The sequence below is a fragment of the Podarcis muralis genome, chromosome 8, assembly GCF_964188315.1.
Source record: "Podarcis muralis chromosome 8, rPodMur119.hap1.1, whole genome shotgun sequence".
Classification (NCBI taxonomy): Eukaryota; Metazoa; Chordata; class Lepidosauria; order Squamata; family Lacertidae; genus Podarcis; species Podarcis muralis.
In genome coordinates, this window is record NC_135662.1 from 18516918 (window position 1) to 18537200 (window position 20283).

At 41.1% G+C, this 20283-nt stretch overlaps 1 protein-coding gene across 3 annotated transcripts in view; it reads left to right on the forward strand.

The window, feature by feature from the left end:
- CSMD3 (CUB and Sushi multiple domains 3) overlaps positions 1 to 20283 on the forward strand; it is a 601007-nt gene that overhangs the window by 266250 nt on the left and 314474 nt on the right. Inside the window, exon 7 of one of the 3 annotated variants that reach the window (XM_028736265.2) lies at positions 17376 to 17693. The exons of the other annotated variants lie outside the window; for them this stretch is intronic. Within the exon in view, the coding sequence (XP_028592098.2) occupies positions 17376 to 17693 (318 nt within the window). The remainder of the gene's footprint in view (positions 1 to 17375; positions 17694 to 20283) is intronic. 3 annotated transcript variants of the gene reach the window in all.

Sequence of the window (20283 nt, forward strand, 5' to 3'; positions counted from 1 at the left end):
AAAACACATTAATAACTGCACCTCAGCACCATATCTGAACATAACCCCTGTATGCATCAGATTTCAAGCGGCCCAGAGCCTTAATCCTGTCGGCAGACAGGCCCTAGTGCACAGTGGTAGTAGCTGCCCAATGCAGAAAGAATGAGGTGCAAATTCACTGGCCAGCAGGAGGGCATTACTGCAGCAAATGATGCCTCTTTAACAGGACCCATCTTCGTGAACCAGGAAGGGACCATCTCCAGGCGAGTGAAGTGACAAATATCTCTTGGCATCTTTCTCTGGACAAGGACCGGGCTTACCAGTGGCAGGCAGCCACATCAAGGCACCTCTGCCCAACTGGTCCATTTTGGAATTTCAAATAGTGAGCAGCAGCTCAGCATCAGAAAGCTGAACATCCTGCAAAAGCAAGCCCCTGGGAGCCCTTCCCTGTGCTGACTCCAGCACTATTTCACCCACACACAGTGCACCAAAAAATGCTATTGAAAAAGCTGCTGCAAAGAGTCTCACCTCATAAGTAGACCAGCAGACAAGTCTTGCTGCGCACCGAGAGTAAAAATGTCAAATGTGACCGGCCTCCTACCTGGCGACTTTGGTGGCTGCAACCTGGCCCAACCCACAAGAGCCTTGTGCACTACAAACTTTGCACAAGGAACTCTAGAATAAAGGGATTTACAGAAAAATGAAATGGTAGAAGACTGAATTCTGATGGACTTCACAGCACGACCCATATACCGCAAGTGAGCCAAATATTGCAACACCTGATTTGTGGATGGCGACACTGTACTGTCGATGAAGAAGAAGAAGAGGAGTTTGGATTTGATATCCCACCTTTCACTCCCTTTAAGGAGTCTCAAAGCGGCTAACATTCTCCTTTCCCTTCCTCCCCCACAACAAACACTCTGTGAGGTGAGTGGGGCTGAGAGACTTCAAAGAAGTGTGACTGGCCCAAGGTCACCCAGCAGCTGCATGTGGAGGAGCGGAGACGCGAACCCGGTTCCCCAGATTACGAGACTACCGCTCTTAACCACTACACCACACTGGCTCTCGATTGTCCAATGCTGTGCTTTGAAAGCTAAAGAGTCCATCCAGGCCTTCTGATAAGACCTCAATGTGGAAGGAGAAACAGAAGCTACTACTTGCTGAAGGACTAGCTGCTGCCAAGGTTCCAAAGCTGAACTGGGGAATATTCCGAAAGCTTCTGGGCATCCAGAGCCAGGGATCTGAAGCGCTCCATCTGAAAATGGGATGGGGCGTCAGCAATATCATTCTTAGCGCCAGCAATAAAACGGGCAGAAAACACAATATTAAACATGAGGCACCACAGCACAAACGTGCACAATAGGGCAGAGACTCTGCTGGAGCGTGACGACTGCCTTGCCAAAACGCTCACCACGGCCTGATTATCGGACCGGAAACAGACCCTCCAGTCCTTGAACTCCATGGTCCAGATGTGCACTGCTACGACAATGGGGGAAAACCTCAAGAAACGTTAAATCACGGGTAATGGCTGTACCCTTCCAGTGCTCAGGCCACCGCTGAGCGCACCAACGGCCACGGAAATAAAGCCCCAAACCCAAGGATCCAGCAGCGTCCAAATGGACCTGGAAATCAAATTGCAGATTCAAAGTATCCTGCCACAAGGATACACCATTGAACTCCCTCAGGAATTCAAGCCGGATCTCGAGGTCTGCTCTGACCTCACTGGGCAATTGCACCTGATGATGGGGTGACCGCAGGCCTGCAGAAAGTCTTGCTAAGCATGCGTAACAAGTGCGACCAGGGGCAACCACCCTGCATGCAAAATTCAAATGGCCCAACAGGGACTGAATCTGCCTCAAGGCAACCTTTTCCCGTGGCAAAAATTCCATAATGATGTCACACAGGGCCACCAATTTTCCTTCAGGCAAAGAGGAAGTTTGTGCTACAGTATCCAACTGGATTCCAAGGTAAGACAACCTCATGCCTGGGCCTTCAGTTTTATCAGCCGCCAAAGGGAACACCCCACTCCCTAGTTAGGTCGTTAAATGCATGCAGTAATAGCAAGCATTCGTCAGAATTGGCTGCAGAACTTCGTAAAAAGTCATTGAGGTAATGGGTCACGCCCCTTAAACCTGTCTTGGTACGCAAGGCCCAGTCCAAAAATGTCCTGAAGGCATCAAAAGCTGCACAAGATATAGAGCAGCCCATCAGCATGGCTTTATCCACATAATAAGCTCCATCCCAACAGGAAGCCAAGCAACTTAAAATCAAGTGGATGAACAGGAAGTAAGCGGAAAGCAGATTCCACAACACACTTTACCAAAAGTGCTACCTTCCCAAAGCTCCTGATCAACTTGACCACTTGGTCAAAGGTGGCGTCCTTGACAGAACACAACCCAGGAGGGATAGCATCATTTACTGATGAACCCTGTGAGTAAGATAAATTGTGAATTAGGCGAAATTCCCCAGGGGCCTTTTTAGGCACCACACCCAAAGAGGAAAGGTGCAAATTTGGGTAAGGAGGGCACTCAAATGGTCCAGCCATCCTTCCCAACGCTAATTCCTTCCTGATCTTTTCTCCAGCTATATCAGGCATCTCTCTCACTGATTTTTTATTTTCAACTTTCGTGGCCTTGGGCGGGAACACCACTGGGATACGAAATCCCTCTGAAAATCCCAGCCACAAATATGAAGCAGCTACCAAATCGGGGTAGATGCGGAGCCACACCCTCAAGGCAGGCAACTTAATGGGAGCGCGAGCTAGGGTCAATAAGCCATCATGTAACATCCCGGGCTGTTGAGGAGAGGCTCCTTTCTGCTCCTGTATAGGCTGATGAACCACAGGGGGTGGCACAGAACGCAATGACTGAGAGGGACCTCTAATGACCCTCTTAGAAGGGAGAGCAGGACTGGGATTCCTTTTAATAGGCATTGCGATCCTTTCTTCTTGCATAGGGGTACTAATTACAATCACACAAAAGGACCCAGGTCTTGAAATGGCGTTCCTGCCTCAACAAGATGACACTCCCGCCAAGGCAAAATGGCACTCCCACCAAAAACTAGTCAGGAACTAACCTGTCCCTGCAACCTAAAATGGCGGTCGGAATGAAACGGGGTTTTCCCCCCGCCCTTAACAAATACCCGACAAAGCTAAAACAAAAGGAGGCACAATCAAGGCAAGGAGAGGGAACTCTCACTGCAATGAAACCAATAAAGGACTTAACAAGCACTAATAGAGCAACAATTGCAATTGCCCAAAGTCGCGTATTAAGCACAAGGCTGCTGCTGCAGCCGGAACACCAGCCGCTGCAATGTGAGGGAGTAATAAACAGGCAGCAGCAAGCTCCACAACGGGAGTGCCCGGGGGCTGGAGCCCCAGACAGGCAAAGCCACACTAGAAGAAAGGGAAAGGGAAGGGAAGGGAAGGAGTAGAGGACAACTCAAAAAGGAACAATAAAAGGCAATAACAAAAAGGGGGAATAAAAAATGGAAAGAAATCACCAAGACTATTCATCGAAGGTAAATCTCTTGACTGCACAAAGTACACGCTGTTAGCTTGTTCTGAATGCATGAGCTGAAAAAGGAAGCGCTGGGTCACATGTATGGGTATAAATAGGCCCCTCGATCCATTTGGACTGCCTCCCATTGGCCAGATTGAACCCAAAAATGAAGGACCTACCAATCGGGTGTTGTGGCTATCCAATCTCACCCACCCACAACACAGGAGGTCAGTCTCCAGGTCTCAGCTCAACACGTGCCCTCTTTTAGGGAGGACACAATTTCTCTAAATACACAACACATATTCAATTAGTAAAGAAGGATTAATGGAAATTTGGAAATTTGCTTTTTTCACTCTTTTTACTGCTTGACTTTTTAAATCAACTATTCATTCACATTAATCTTTTACTCATATCTGTTCTGTTTGATTTTTAATCAAAACAGAAGAAAAGGAAAACCGAACCAAGCTGTATTTCAATTCCAGGAAGTCAACTTGAAATAGTTGTGCAAATTTATCTTGTTGAACATTACTAAGAAATGGGACTTGCACATTAGATGTGGCACGAAATTGCTCTGCAGAATTATACCATAATCTATTTCTTTTACTGTGTTCACAATAACAGCCAGTATCTGAGAAATTGTTATGAAAATCAATCATATCCCCATACTACATTCTAATGTGTATAGCGATGTTCAAAGGGTGTATAGTTAAGTGCCAAACTGAATTTACAGTCAATTTCACTGTTATCCCCAAACATTAAAAGGAAAATGAAATGTAATGGAGGTTGTTAAAAATAATTGCCCTGGAAACTGCAGAGTAAAAACATTATTTGACTTTTTTCATGTTGTCAGATAGGAGTGCTTTGCTGTTATATCTTAATTTGAATATTTCTTAATTTGTTTTGTATTTTTTTATTTCCATCCTGCTTTTCTTCCTAGGAGCTCAAACAACCACAAACACACACAAACACACACAATCTGTGCAATACATTAACTTAAGAGACTGTGATATGTCTAAACACAAGGCTGTTCAGGCATGTGTTTTAATCTGGTTTTTAGTTTATTATTTTAAGATTTAAAAAGTTAACTTTTTTTACTGATAATTATATCCTGTTACTCTTTTTGTAAAGGTTTTATTATAATCAAATGGTATATAAATTTTGTGAAATAAATAAATGCCTATGGTCACCATTGCTTGCCCTTAGTGGTGAGTGAGTCACTTTCCTAGGCTTCAGTTAACCAAAGTGTTTCTAATCTAAAATGTCAGAAAATAGCTCAGTTATTTTAATTTCTAATCCCAATTCTAAGCCCTTTCAAAGCCTGCTGCACTTTTAACAAATTCCAGCTTTCATGAATCCCCGCCTCTAATTTGCTGTGAACCCCCATGTCTCCCCCAAAGTATCCATGAGCCCTCATCCCTTCTCCAGCTCCTCAACTATGCTTGCCTTGCTAAATACCACTGGGATTTACTTTCAGGTATAGTGCCATTGAACAACTATGATGCACTCCTAAATAGACACAGAAATAACTGTATCTTTCCCCTATTGAAAAATTATTACAAACAGCTTGCTCCTAGCTGCTTTAAATTAAGGCCTTTTCCTTTTGCCTACTAACACCCCTTTTGCCCTTCTTCCACATTTTGGGTTTTGTTTGCTGATTAACTTCCAGTCTCATAACGGGTTTTGATGGACTTCAAAGGCTTGATGACTTCTTTGTGAGTTTTAGTTTATCTTCCTTTTTTCTTTTTTGAGTGTGCGTGATTTCTAACAGATCGATGCCTCTTCCGTCCTGAGACTTCTCTCTCAATCTGGATAGTATTCAACAAAACTCCACAAAAGATCTTAAACATGTATTTTATTGAAGTTCACAGGTCACATGGACTCGCATTCCAGTAGGCTGTCCTTTTGGCTCTGAATAAATATGGTTAGGAAGCTCTTTATAATAAAGTTCTCTATGGAGTCTTTGTAAGAACAAGTAAGTTTGCCTCTCTTCCTGAGCTTGCAAACTGAACTAGGTTGCAAAGGAGAGAGGGAGGTTTCCCCCGCACTGGGCAGAGCAAATAGAAACTAAAATATTACTGTGCCTCCATTTCCCAGCCTGTCTTGAGATCTGGAAAGGGAAAAGGCGCTACCTTTTCTTAAAGGGGCAACATTAATATTCCTTCTACCTAATACTAATACACTGATTTTCTATCACTAATTAAATGAACCCTGTGAGGGCAGAACAATGTCTCTTCCTGCAGGTTTTTTGGACTAGGAAATAACATATGTCAGCAATAAGCCACCAGGAGCAGGATATCTTGGCTATCAGCTCTCTGCTTGTTACTTTCTATAAACAATCCAGCTTCCAAAATAAAAATAAGCAAAAATAATTTATATCTGATAGGGAGTTCCAGCTGTTTCCTTATATTTCAACTATGAGCATGTTATTACTTGCTGCTGAACTTTCTGGCAAATGTTGTGTGTTTTAGTTAGCAAATGACTTGAGGTGGAGGGAGAAAGTTAGCTGAGAAGGCATGGGAAGAAACTACAGTAAAAGTTTATAATTTATTCTTTGGAGATGCTGTTTTATGTTCTTGGAAGATTCTGGGTTTTCCACTTCAACTTCTTTGGGATTCTGCAGTGATCCAGTTTACAATGCCAGATTATTTACCATCCTCTTTAGAAACTGCTCAGTTTAGTTAAATCTTCTCATAATTTTACATACCTATGGAGTGCACTAATTTTGCATGCATGCATGTGCACAGCCACACATACACACTCAATCTACCAGTGGCACTCTAGGAATAAACATTCGCCTGTTACCCTTAAAAAGTTATGCATTTATCTTTCCACTTACTACAATACTCTGAAGATAAATGTACACACAGTTGCCCCTGTTAAGAAAGGGATTTCTTGGATACGTTTACAGAAGCAATCTCTATTTTAAAATCAAAACCACTGTATGAACCGCATGCATAAAACTTCAGTGGTTCCCAAGTGCTATCTGTAAATATGGGCACTCCAATATAATGGCAGGGTTGTATGTGCAATACGTGTTTGAATGCACATAATATTTGTTCTGCCCATGCACATTTGTTAAGGATGCAAGTGTGCATGGGCAAGCAGGGGAAGAAGTGCAGATCAGGGGGAAACCATCATTGTTATTTTATTGACAACTTTATTGGTTTTTCACTTATATTTTACAACCATCCTTTTTATACACACCAATATTCACAATAAACAATTTGACACACTGAACACTCCAACGTTTAACATGTATGCATAAACTAAAGAGAAAATAAACTCCACAGGAGAATCTCTGATAAATCAATATATATTATTGAAAACAAGAATAAATAAATAAAAGCAGCCAATAGTGATAGCAGTATTATTTCCCCAATCCATAAAGTCATGTGTCTACTTTTGTGTATCCACAAGGACTTTCAGCATGTGTTTCTCAAACAGTAGTTTTCTATGAATTAAAGATGCATGGGGAAATTTTATCATATTGCACAGGAGATGCTGCTGGTGAAAGGGGGCAGGATGCTATAATTTCACTGGCCATGCCAAGTCCTTGGGCACATCTGGATGTTGGCATCCATCTGTCCTGGGAGACAATGGAAGGGTATGCCTTCAGAGGTTAAGTCAACCCGTTGGAGAGTTACTGTTCCTGCTGTGGCTGTAGAGACCATGGGGGATATGTTTTGTTGCAACTGGGGCAGATTAAGATGTCCGGTTGTGCTGCTGCAAATGCACCATGATGTTTCTTCTCTCTTCACTCTTCCCAGCAGTTGTTCCTCTTCTGGTCCCTGCTCTGGATACATGACCTGGCTGTCTGTCTCCAGGCACTGTGATCATCTGCAGGAATTCACATATGGCTGGGTTAATGTAGCCCAGCCTTCATGTCACGTTTTCAGACATCTTTGTAACACAGATTTAGTCTGCCAACAGGCCTGGCGCCGGAAGCCAGGTCCTTGTAGAGCATGTCCTTAGATCATCATCATCATTTTTAATTTGTATACTGCCTTTCTATCTTACAATACTCAAGGCGGTTTACAAGCTGAAGAAACAAAAAATGTACATCTTTTAACAATCTAATGCAATACAAAAATGTGGTAATAAAACATAACTTTAACCTCCATCAAAAAAGTAACATTCAACAATCATTAGAATAGTATAAAATAATAATATCAACACATAAAAGTTAAACAGAAATCCACTCAACAGTTACAATAATATCTAAACTATAATCAATAAAACAATGGCAAGCCACAGTACATAAAACAATACAATACACATTGAGAAGCAGAGGGTAGAGCAAGGCAGGTGGAAGGAGGCCTTGCCTGATGAAGTCTCTTCCCTCACAGTTCTTCCTCCAGGAACAGCTCCCTGCTAAGGAGCCCCGGGCGAGGGGGTGGGGCAAGGCAGGTGGAAGGAGGCCTTGCCTGATGGAGTCTCTTCCCTCACAGTTCTTCCTCCAGGAACAGCTCCCTTATGAGGACTCCTAGAGCCGGAGGGTAGGGCGAGGCAGGTGGAAGGAGGCCTTGCCTGGTGGAGTCTCTCCCCTCACAGTTCTTCCTCCAGGAACAGCTCCCTGCTAAGGAGCCCCGGGCGAGGGGGTGGGGCGAGGCAGGTGGAAGGAGGCCTTGCCTGATGGAGTCTCTCCCCTCACAGTTCTTCTTCCAGGAACAGCTCCCTTATGAGGACTTCTAGGGCCGGAGGGTGGGGCGAGGCATATCCTGCCATCATCCTTTCTGTGGATATGACCAAGCCTGCATAGATGTCACTGAGACAGGAGTGCGAACACGCTGGGAATGTGAGCTTTGGGGAGTACATATTTGTTTGAGACCCTGTCCTGCTTGTCAGGAGGTCCTACACACGAGTTGGAGTCTGGCAGAGACACATGCCTGACTGGCATGTTCTCTCCCTCCTGCTCGTTCCGGAAATTCAAAATCTTTCTCCAACCCGAACATCACAGCGACTGATACCTTAGAGGCATCAGCACACTGCAGGATGAGCAGAGTATAGGCAGTCAGTGTACAGACTCAGTAGCACAGCATTTGGCTAAACTATGTTTATTTACATAAACACACTCGGAGCTTCATAACTCAGCTCCTTCCTCTTCAGCACCAGAAAGCAAAGAGAAAGGACAGAGGACAAACTTCCTACATCACAGAAACACAGTAATACAAACATCCTGTCTCCGTGACTTCCCACAATGTGGAATGAAAACATACACCGTCATGTGATAAAAACAATCCCATGACTGCAACACAGGAAAAGAATCCTAACAGTGATATGTGAGGCCCAAAATATTCTTGACACAGTGCATATGGAAAGCATTGAGGCGTTGCTCCTAATGGGTATAAGGTGCCCATAACTCACTTCCATAAAACAGCATGCTCAATATACAAGCCTAGTAGACCATATTGGTGCCAGTCATTAGCATCAAATTCTCCCATAACCTTTTGGAGAGGCGAGCCATTGCTGTAGCTGCCTTGCCAATACGCTTGTCCAGCTCAGCATCAATGGAAAGGTTGCAGGATTAAAATATACCTCTTTTAATACAGGGTGATGATAGATAGCAAACACAACAAAAAATATACAATAGGCACTGGATAATTTTTATTGGATCTGAGGATTCCAAATGGTCAACATTTTTCACTGTCAAGTCCCCCTTGTGGTAGGTTAGCCAAGTTAACTGAATCAGAGATGCCTCGGGGTGAGCAGGCAGCATGGCAAGCATTAGTTATTGCTTTCGTAGTAAATGCAGAGCAGGGAGGACATGTTGCACAGGGACCAATGGATCATTGCTACACAGCTCAGCTACACATTGCTACATAGGGATTTAGCTACACAGCTGCAAAAAAAATAAATGTTTTAAATGTATTGCAAAGTGAAATATACAACTGTAACACTGGATGGTGACAGTGGGCTATGCAAAATTCAATGCATTTTTCAAAACGTTTTTTAAAAAAGCATTTTCACATTTTTTTTTAATATGTGTGTTGATTCCACCCGAGAATTCTATTCAAAACAAATTTAAGTTATTTTGCCGTATGTAAGCGTGTTGAATATAATCAAGAATTTACAGGATATAGAAGCAAGAATGCTAAACGTGTGGGAGGACAGGGAGAGAGACATGAGAGATCAGTTGTTGAACAGGTGATAGTGGAAACTACACTCATGAATGAGAGTACAAAAAAAGCAAGGAAAGGGAAATGAAGATAATTCCCCGTCCACCCCCATATAGCAAGAACCAAGAGAAGACTTAATTTTGTTCATGCAGTGAGGAGTCAGGTAGTTCTGAATCAAAATGGAGATTAGGGTAGATTTTTGGGGGGCAGGGGAGGGTTAGGGTTTACTGATAGGCAAATAAACTGGCAGATTGGCAAGTGCAGTAGTCAGAGAGCACTGGCATGGTTGTTTGAGCAATAGGAACACACTTCCCTTTCAAACTTCTTTGAAGAAATAACACCTTAGAGGATCAATCAAGCAGAATGGGGGGGGGAAGGGGGGTTAGAATTGTTCAGTGCATACTGTGGAACAACAGTTTTAGCAAAGGAATACATGAATCTCATGAAAACTTTCAACGCCACTAGAGTGAAGAGGGAAGGAATAATCAGCAGTGACACAAGGAGGAAGAAGATACCTGAAGAAGGAGAACAAACATTTTGACATGCCATTGGAAGTCTCAAAGTTAGTGGGGATGACAATTAACTAAAATATACCAGTTTCTAGGGTAGCAAGAAGGCATTGGATTCCATTTTGACCCATGTTGGTTGCATGCAGTGCTGTTTCCGTTCCATTAAACTTTGGCTTCTGACAACAATTATGTTATTCATCTTGTTGTCTGCCGTGAGGGAATTTTTAATTAATTGTGCTATTAATTGACATCATTATTATGTTATCCCACACCGCTCATGTCAATGTGAAGGCCATTCATTTCAATGCAAATGAAACACAATGAAATGGGGTGAGGAAAACACATCATCAGTTACATATCATGGACTGATTACATATTGTGGACTGATAGCAGCAGTAAATGCCAATCATATTTGCTGGTTTGATTTCCATTCTGGGCATTGGATGCATAAGCAAATGACAATTTCTGCTCCATTTTGCGTCTGAGTTATCTGATATCCCTACTGGTTTCTGCATTTTTCTAAATAACAATAAAAAAATCTTTGTAATTTATGCTTGCTTAACTTCTATGCACAGCTTACATGAAATATATTCCCCATCCAACAAAATATAAATACGAAAGTAACTGGACAGAATTTTACAGAATTGAATGTCCAAACTTCGGTGCATAGTAAGATGCATGTGCAAATGTTGGTAACCCTGCTTCACATGATAAAGCTGATAATCAAAGACACTAGGGGAAAATATGATGTTTCAGGGACTTGACAATCAATAGTTGGTTTTCTATCAATTATTTAGGGAGCCATACTGTCGGTTCAGAGGAAGGGGCAAGGTTTTGAAAATAGGATGGGCTTGGTATCTCAGCAGTCCTATGGAGGCCTATGGTACAAAATGGAGAGTCTGTAATATAGAATACACTTGAAAATGGGAAGAAAACTGCTTTGTACTGTATGCCTTGATTCCTCTCACCTGCCCTAAACCATCAATACTTTTTTGTGTTGGAAGTTAGTTCTCAGTTCTGCGTAACAATATTCGATATGCCACGCTCTGTGTGTTTGAGGATAGGATTTTGGAAAGAAGGGCTTTCCTCCCATGCTATGATAGTATTGATTGTACTTTAGCAATGTAAAAATGAATAGCAGAGTCATTTGCTATTCCAGCAAATGTTCCAGTGTTAGGTCCCCCCCCCCCCCCCGAAATAATTCTTCTGGTCATTTTTGTTTTGTTTTGTTTTTTTGTCTGTTGCCTTTCTGTTGATGGTACAAGAACATTCATTTCATTTCACATTTCATGCAAAATAGATCCTCAGCTGTGCATGTAAATGCACTATCGGCTTAGAATTTCACTTGAAGATTGTGATGTTTCTGAAGAGAAGAAACAGAGGTTTGGCTTCTGTGGAAAAACAACTTTGCTTCCAGGCCTTCCTACTGCAATTTCAGTTTGCTTTACCTGTAAAAAAAAACTGCCAACCCTAGTCAGGAAATTAGGGGTGCGCCATAGCTCCATAAAAAGGTAAAGGGTAAAGGGACCGCTGACCATTAGGTCCAGTCATGACTGACTCTGGAGTTGTGGCGCTCATCTTGCTTTATTCGCCGAGGGAGCCAGCGTACAGCTTCCGGGTCGTGTGGCCAGCATGACTAAGCCACTTCTGGCAAACCAGAGCAGCGCACGGAAAGGCCGTTTACCTTCCCACTGGAGCGGTATCTATTAATCTACTTGCACTTTGGCGTGCTTTTGAGCTGCTAGGTTGGCAGGAGCAGGAACCAAGTAACGGGAGCTCACCCCATCGTGGGGATTCGAACCGCCAACCTTCTGATCAATAAGTCCTAGGCTCTGTGGTTTAACCCACAGCGCCACCCGCGTCCCTCCATAGCTCCATAGCAGAGCACAATTTTTGCATGCAAACCCCAGCATCTCCAGGTCAGGTGTGGAAATAAATATTGGAGAACCACTGCCAGTCAGTTTAGAGAACATTGAGCTAAATCGACTAATTGTCTGGCTCAGAATAGTGTTCATATGTTCACATATAGTCTGTGTTTATATTCAGTATCATGTGGTATCTTGACAATAATTTGCATTTCACTTAGTGAATTTTGGGACAGCACTGTGTTTCCACATTTGCCATTATTTGCCACTGTTTTATAACAATGAAGTTTGATTCAGTAGTGCAACATGACTTTTTCTATAGGGGCTTATTGCTTGAAACCCATTTCATAGAAATAAGCATCCCTTTGGGAAACATGCTGATCATACTATGAAAATACTTATCAAATTATGAAATATATCTACTGCAATTCTTCTAAATCATACACATTCATAATTAATTTGTCCTGCTCTTTGGGTTAAAAGATTAGTAAGTTCTGTGTGCATTCCATGTATTTTTTTGCAAACACTGCCAAATAGAATGGCTTAATTTATAATAAGGGGATTTGCCATGAAGGTGGTGCTGTTCGGCGCTTGTACTGGGTTCTGTTTGACAAGATCAGGGCAAAATGCTGTTGTGAAGTTTAAAAGTGCTGCAATTGGGAGCAGTTGTAAAGCCAAGGTCCCCACAGTTCATTATCAACATTCCAAGTCTATCTATAGTGACCTTAGTCATTATCCATGTTGTGTAATTAATTATACTGCACTTTGACATTGTTCAGAACAAGACAGAAGACTATTCAGGCTTCTGGCCAATTGTCCCTTAGTGAATAAAACAGATGTTAGAGCCTTCTTGAGTTCCTTAACACACAGTGGATGTTCTATTATGGAGGGTTTCAACCCATTTTTGTAACCCAAAATGATCTTCTTTTTCAGTCACCCTGTGTTTCTTTTCTGTCCCACCATTTCAGTCATATACAGTCATTAATTTATGATCAGTTTGTCATTAATTCAATTGTCATTAATTCAATCTAACATGCACCAAACTTCATGATTAGCTCCGACCTACACAAAATAAGATTAACCAAATTGAGTGCAGACCATCAGCTATGAAGGGCACATGATTACCATCCAGAAGGTTCTTGGTCCAATCCTCAGCATCTCCAGTTAAAAGAATCAGACATTGAATAATACAAATACTCTCTCTGTCAAGACTCTGGAAAACTGCAGCTAATACAGAGCTGGGGGGTGGGATGTCTGACCTGGTAGAAAACAGCTTCTGATGTTCCTAATATGGGCTGCAAGGTGCTGGAAAAATCTGCCTGTTTTTGAAGTTCGCAGAAGACAGGATATGAAGGAAGATTATCCAGTCCATCCTTCCTTAACCTGGTACCCTTTAGATGTTTTGGACTACAACTCCATTGGTCTTCCTGTTATCACCTGCCAAGTGCTAGAAAAGCTACCCGTTTTTGCTGTTCCTGGCGAATTATTTGTTTAATGCCCATCATTCACACTAAGGCCTCGGGGTGAGTTGCAGCGTTAAACCACAGTACTAAAAAACAATTTAATACAACTTGCACAAGAAGATAGTACAAGAAGTTTATCTAAGCCAGTCTTCCCCAACCTGGTACCTTTCAATAAGCAATAAGCAATAATAAACATTAATCGCACTTTGGATTAACCTCAGTGGCTACGATACTGCCACCTGTTAGCCTCAGTCCGTATGGTTATGCTGGCTGAGGATTATGAAAATTGTACAGTAGTCCAAAAACCTTGGAGGATGCCAGGTTGTGGAATGCTCATCTAGTTACTGGTATGACACCATTCATGGTTGATGGACTATGTTCAGCTTTGTAGGTTAGAAACTGAAGAGACGTTTGTGCTTTGGCAAACATGTTAATCAAGCATGGTTGCTGCAAAGTTGAGAATTTCAAATGAAAAGTTTTACATACCGCTCACCTGTTTCACCTTTCACCAGCAGGTATTAGACGATTTCTTTGGTGGGACCAAAGCAGATCTTGGGTCCAACATTTGCCTGTAAAGATAACACAACTAAACAACAACAACATAGCAAATTATATAACTTGGAAATAAAATGGACATTTCTGAAGTTCCCAAACAGTGCATTCTGCAGTTTCCCTTCTTTGTTTTCAAGTTTATAGAATATTATTTTAGTTGCACTCTTCGTAAAGCACTTTGTCTTGATTCTATTTTCAGTGTTTTCTTAGACTTTAGGAGAAAGCTACACATTCAGCAGCATATGAGGATAGCAGATTAGGACCAAGCACACCTAGTTAGCTGTGTGTAGGTGTTGACTTGTATTACAAACAAGCCTGTTGCCATTATGAAGAAAAGTTAAATTGTAGTAAATGCCTGAGAATATTTATAGAAAATTATTTCTATGTATCAATATGGATGACCAGATTTTCTGGAGCCAATTAGAAGAAATGCTAGACAACACTAGAAGAAATAACATTCATAAAACAGAAAGAGTCTTAGCATTAAACTCTGAGACTTGCAGTTTGTTTGTTTTACTTATTCAACAGCATATATATATATATATATATATATATTGTTTAATCATCCATAACTTCTGAGTGGTTCACACAAAATATGAAATGTTCCAATAAAAATATTGAGAACATTAAACATTAAAAGCAAGTTCACCTAAAACTGAGTATCAAAATAGAAGTCAATCCAGCAACTGTTAAAATCACACACACACAGAAACAAATTAAATCGCACATAAAAATTGCATGTCTGGGAAGGCTTGCCTATTTTTAAAAAAGTATTTAGAAGCTGCCAAAAACAAAACAGAGAAGGTTCCAGCTTAATATCAATGAGTAGGGAGTTCCAGAGAATCAGTGCTGCCACAAAGAATTGATTCAGTGCGAGTGTGGGGCAAACATTTTGTGGCACGTGTAAAACAGTCAAGTCGGCATATGTGGGTTAAAGTGATTCTTTAAGTAGAGAGAATAGCCCCAAGCTATTAAGGGTTTTATATACCAATAGTAACACTTTAAATTTGACCTGGTACAAATCAGCAGCTAATGTAGATCTCTGAGCAGAGGATTAATATAATCTCCTGCACTAACTGCAGTTCCCTAACCAATAGCATGAGAAGTCCTGCATAGTTGGAGACGCAGAAAGAGATGACACATGACATGCTCACTGAATAAGTCTTAGAGTTACTGCTAGAATTCCCCGCGTAAAGACAAGATAAGTCAACAGCCATCTGATGGCTGCAGGAGGGATAATAATAATAATAATAATAATAATAATAATAATAATAATAATAATATCTTTATTTTCATTACCCTCTCGGGGACAACGAAATTACTTATGGGCAATGAGCACAGTGAAAATGGGATGGTAAAAACTCTGGATGGATGTGAGGCAGTACTTCAGATATGTTTTGGAATATGGGAGTAAATGAGCTGGACCTCTAATCTCCATACTGCATAGGTAGCCAACATGGCAACCCTTCAAATGTTGTTGGACTACAACTCCTATCATCTCTGATCACTGGCCATGCAGGCTGAGGCTAATGGAATTGGGAGTCCCAACAACATTTTGAGGACACCACATGGTCTACCTCTGCTATAGTTCCCGGACATGAAAGAGTGTCCAAAAGACTTGTGCAAAATTGTGTATAAATTATGCAATTTATAAATATATATCAGGTTGCTGGAAGCATAAGAAGCGTAAAACAACAACTTAAATAAGTGGAAGGGAGTTAACCAAGCCTCCAATTTTTCAAAATAGACAAGGCATTTTAGTGGGAGATGGGGAAATATCTGACATTATGAGTTGGCATCAAGTCCACAGAAATTATGCCTTCCTTGGCACAGGATTCACATCTGGATATATAAAAAGTATGGGATATACTCAAATGGGAGAACATAGATGTGGAGAGGACTATATTTCCACATCTCACATTTCTTCCCTATACTCGGCTCACTCAGCAATTTTTGGAACTCCTGTTTGTTGTGACTGGTGATGGCAATACAGCCAACAGAGGCAAAATGTGACAGACTGAAGTCTCTGCGGAACATCTAATTTTGTTTTAAACACATACAGAATATCATGTTCTCCAAAAGATTTCTAGAGCTAATTTTCTAAACATTGTTGAACCAAATGTTGCTTTCCATTCAAGCTTTTCGGTTATTTTTTATTTTTTTTACAAATGCATACAATGAATGACTCTTAAGAATCCAATTCAGCAAAATCAACACCTTGAACTGTGAAACTAGAGTAGAGCACTGATGTGACAGATTCCTCCAAACTGACCCCAGTAAGGAGGAAAAACTCCAGCATGCTACACTAGCTCAATGCCTCCTCAAAAGTTGCCCCCCCCCCAAGAAAAAAAGTTATTATATGCTCTGAAAAATAATTTGAGGGTGAGGTGAAGATTATGTATCACATGCAGGCTATACACTTTGTGTACCAGATCTACTCACATAAGAGGACTCTTTTGTATTTAGACTACAGCCCAGTCCTCATTTCTATTTTCTGCTGACCAGCTTAAAAGAGTTTTGTCAGAAGATGGGGATGCATGGTACATAATCCTCATGAAGACTCCTCTAGCATTTCCAGAGCTGTTTACCCCTCGGTCATAGCATGGCTGCAGGCTCTTGACATCGCCTGCTTGCTTTAGTCCAGCCCTCTCCCTTAGGCACTCCCTTAGGCACTCCCCAGCCCCACTGCCCTTAGGCACTCCCTAGGCAAGCACCCTTTGTAAATATGCTGAGAAGAGTGGAAGGAATTGAGTTGGTTGAGCCTTGGGTGGATCCTTATCCTTTCATGCCTCGGCTCACAGTGAAGGATTATACCCATAGTTTTATATACATCGTTTTAAGTACAAAAAAAGCTTCAGGTATGCAATTCTAAAAGGGGGACAGATAAGTTTTCATTCAATTAATTATTTTTAAAGTAGCAAATACCAGTTCAGTTAAAATATGAGTACTAGTGTTCATTATTTTTTAGACCTCGCTGACTTATGTGTTATGTTGGTTTATCCACATGTACTTAAATATATATATATATAATACTGTTTTCAGATGAATTTGACAGTGAGTGATAAAAGGCCAACCTGTTGCCGACCTACTGGTACCACTAATAAATGCTGCATTGTGTTCTTTTCTGGTCACCTTTTCCATTAAACTGTGCTTTGTGAGTGCTATGGTTTGTAAGTACATTCTGCTTACCGATGTGCAAATATGTTCTCTTGAGTACAGCAGATTTTATTTTAAATAAAGAGCAATTGAGTTGCCTCTTGCCAGTGTCTTTAATGTGGCAAACAGAGGGACATTTTATCTGATTAAACTGAGCAAAAAAAAGAAAGAAAAGAAAAGAATACACAATTCCAAAGAAAAAAGTTAGCATCCAGTGCTACTGTGTGTCCCACAGGTTCTTCTTCTTCCACTTTGACCCAAACTGCCTGCACTGGTGAGTTAGAGGAGGATATTGCGGCAACTGCTGGTGATATTACGGTTGCTAGCACATCTGATGATGTTACTGTATCCAGTGTTACTACTGTCACCAGCCCTAGAGTTTCCGAAGAGCAGCGAGTCCAAGCTGTGAATCTCAGAAAATCAGATCTGGAACTCACCACTTCCAAGGAGTCGCTCTCCCTTCAACCAGCAATTACCCAAAGTACAAGAAGACGACCAAGAAATGCTGAGCAGATAGAAAGACCTAAAGAGCTTGCAGTTGTTACACATAGAGGTATTGGATGTTATTTTTCTTGTGCCCATTTAGTCTACAGCCATAGATGTGTTGCCTACACTAATTCTCCCCCACTCCTGTCCCCCGATTCCCTAAATGAAAGGGTAGATTATGAAAGAAAAATTGGAAGTGATGAGATCAGCATTCGGGGTCTAGGAAGTGGAGTACTAAATGCGACTGGGACTCTGGATCTGTGTCTAGAAATCCAGGTGTCCCTCTAAAAAGTAGGAGATGTGCTCATATTGGAGGAAGACAGCTTCCACATCAAGGCCACAGAAAATTATCTTATTGTACAGACAAGCCACTGCCATGAAGTGGATGCCATATGACCGCCATATTGGTGGAACTGACTCTGTTCAAGCAAATAGCGTCGATTTCAAATTATATAATACTTTTGTAAATTTGGCAGAGTAAGAGAGATACTGAAATGTACATGGTGATAACATAGTGCTGTTCAGTTTGTCATATAAACTTACGGCAGTTTTAGCTTGCCCCATTATGCTCCTTAATGAAGGAAGCAAAGAACAGACCATTAATTAATACAGCCTCAGAACTGAACAGCTTCAGAAAATGCTTCCTTATTCTTAAGATTATTTCAAGAATCACAATATTAAAAATACTATGGAAGTGCAGTGCCATTTAAGTTAAATATGCATTATTTAAAATGTAAAATAACAAAGGTAAAATGTTTAATTTTTAACTAAAGGAAATGGTACAGCCTGATCTAAAAATAGGTTTTATGGGAACGGTCCCACAATTTGAAATCTTTTGTACGTATTTTTACCTTGTTTTTCAAAATAAATTGTTAGGGAAGCCTATAGAAGAAAGTAAAAATGCAACAACTGAGGAACATTCTAAAAGAACAGTTTACAAGCAGCATGAAGTCATTAGCAGAGATATAAACAGGTCAAATTAAAAGTCCTGAGAAATTGAAAACAAAAAAAAAACAAAAACTATTTGGTAGGCCCTGAAATTGAACCCAAAACGCTTTCCTGGGAAATGCATACCATAGTCATGGCACTACTACTGAGAAGTCCCTTTCCCTAGTAGAATAATCCATATTTGAATGGGTTGGATCCAAAGTTAAATATGGGGATGGGGCTGATGGAAGTTGACTTTGCCACTCTCTTTCCCCAGCAACAGCCCCTCCTAGCCAATCAAAAATGCTCACTGGGTTCAGGAGACCCTGCTAGATGGGGTGGGCTATGGACCAGAGGGCATATAGGGAAAGGGGGTGCCCCCAAATCGTGCAGAGGCACTTTCCACTAGTAGAATTCCAACTTGTAGAAGTTGCCTTTGCCTGATTCTTGGGGGAACTCCATTCTTCCAGTAGCACAAACCACAAATGGTCCCCAGCCCTCTTGAACAGTTTGGAGTCTGGATGTCTGCCATGGGACTTGGTAGTGGGCAAATCAGCTTCCTTCAACCCCATTATTCATGCTTAACTCTGGATCAAACTCTATGAAAGTGGAATGTGTATGTATGCATATATATATATAATAATGCCAAATATGGTAAATGGTGTACTATTCAAGGAGCAGATAGAGAACAGTTCTAGAGGATAGAGTTCTTCAATAGCAAATCATACCAAGGAAAAATGCTTGTGCAATGTGCCTTTTTCTGACCATTAACTACTGCCATTTCTGTGCCTTTAATTTTAAGAAGTTTATGGCTTCCTGTCACCTCTGTCTAGACATTTGGCTTTGGTGATACCATATATTTGCAACTTTTCCTTTATCTTCTGTGGAATCTCTACATTCCTGCTCTCTTTTCTTTTCAAAATTCTTGTTTTAGCTGCTGCATCTTATGTGCTGATTTTACTGATTGAAAGTATTTAGCATTGTGTTGTTTTATAAAAGAAAAGTGTGCAGATTTACAATCTGAAAATGTTAGCATACATGTATTTAGGGCCCTGGCTGCTGGACTTTGAGTGGGAGACATTGATTGTGTCGTGCCCACAACTCTATGTTCATTCTCTTATAGTACAATATGCAGACACATCTTTGCGTCTGGTTTTTTTTTGGCTGCTGAGTTAATAATTCTGTTACACTGGTTCTACTAAATTCCACCTTTAATGTTCTGTTTTTCCTCCTCTCCCTAAACTTCTCTGTTAGCTTAATTCCTTAACAGATTTTTGCCACAGGGGTTTCCATCCCAGTGGATGCATGTCAATGATAGCTGGAACGTTCTCTCTGTGTTAGCATATGGGGGGTCCTGACTGTTGATCCCCGCACAGAGGACTTTCATAGTTGTCTTTCTTGGCAATGTAGGCACTTTCCAAACAATATCAAAGATTTTGTTTCCTTATACCGCATTCAAGTTTAAATGTAGCACACACACACATTTTCCAGTCCAATGTTGGATGCCATTTAAAAAAATAATAATAAATGCAACCAAATGAAAAACAGAACAAAACACTCAATGACAATTTACAAACTTCTGAAGGGCTATTATGTATCATCATTATTATTATTTATTCAATTTATATACTGCCCTTTACAATACTATTTTTCTAGAAAAGGAGGTGTTGGAACTCACCATGAATGCCTCCCTTGTTCTCTTATAATGGGTAATGGTGAAAACAAAAATT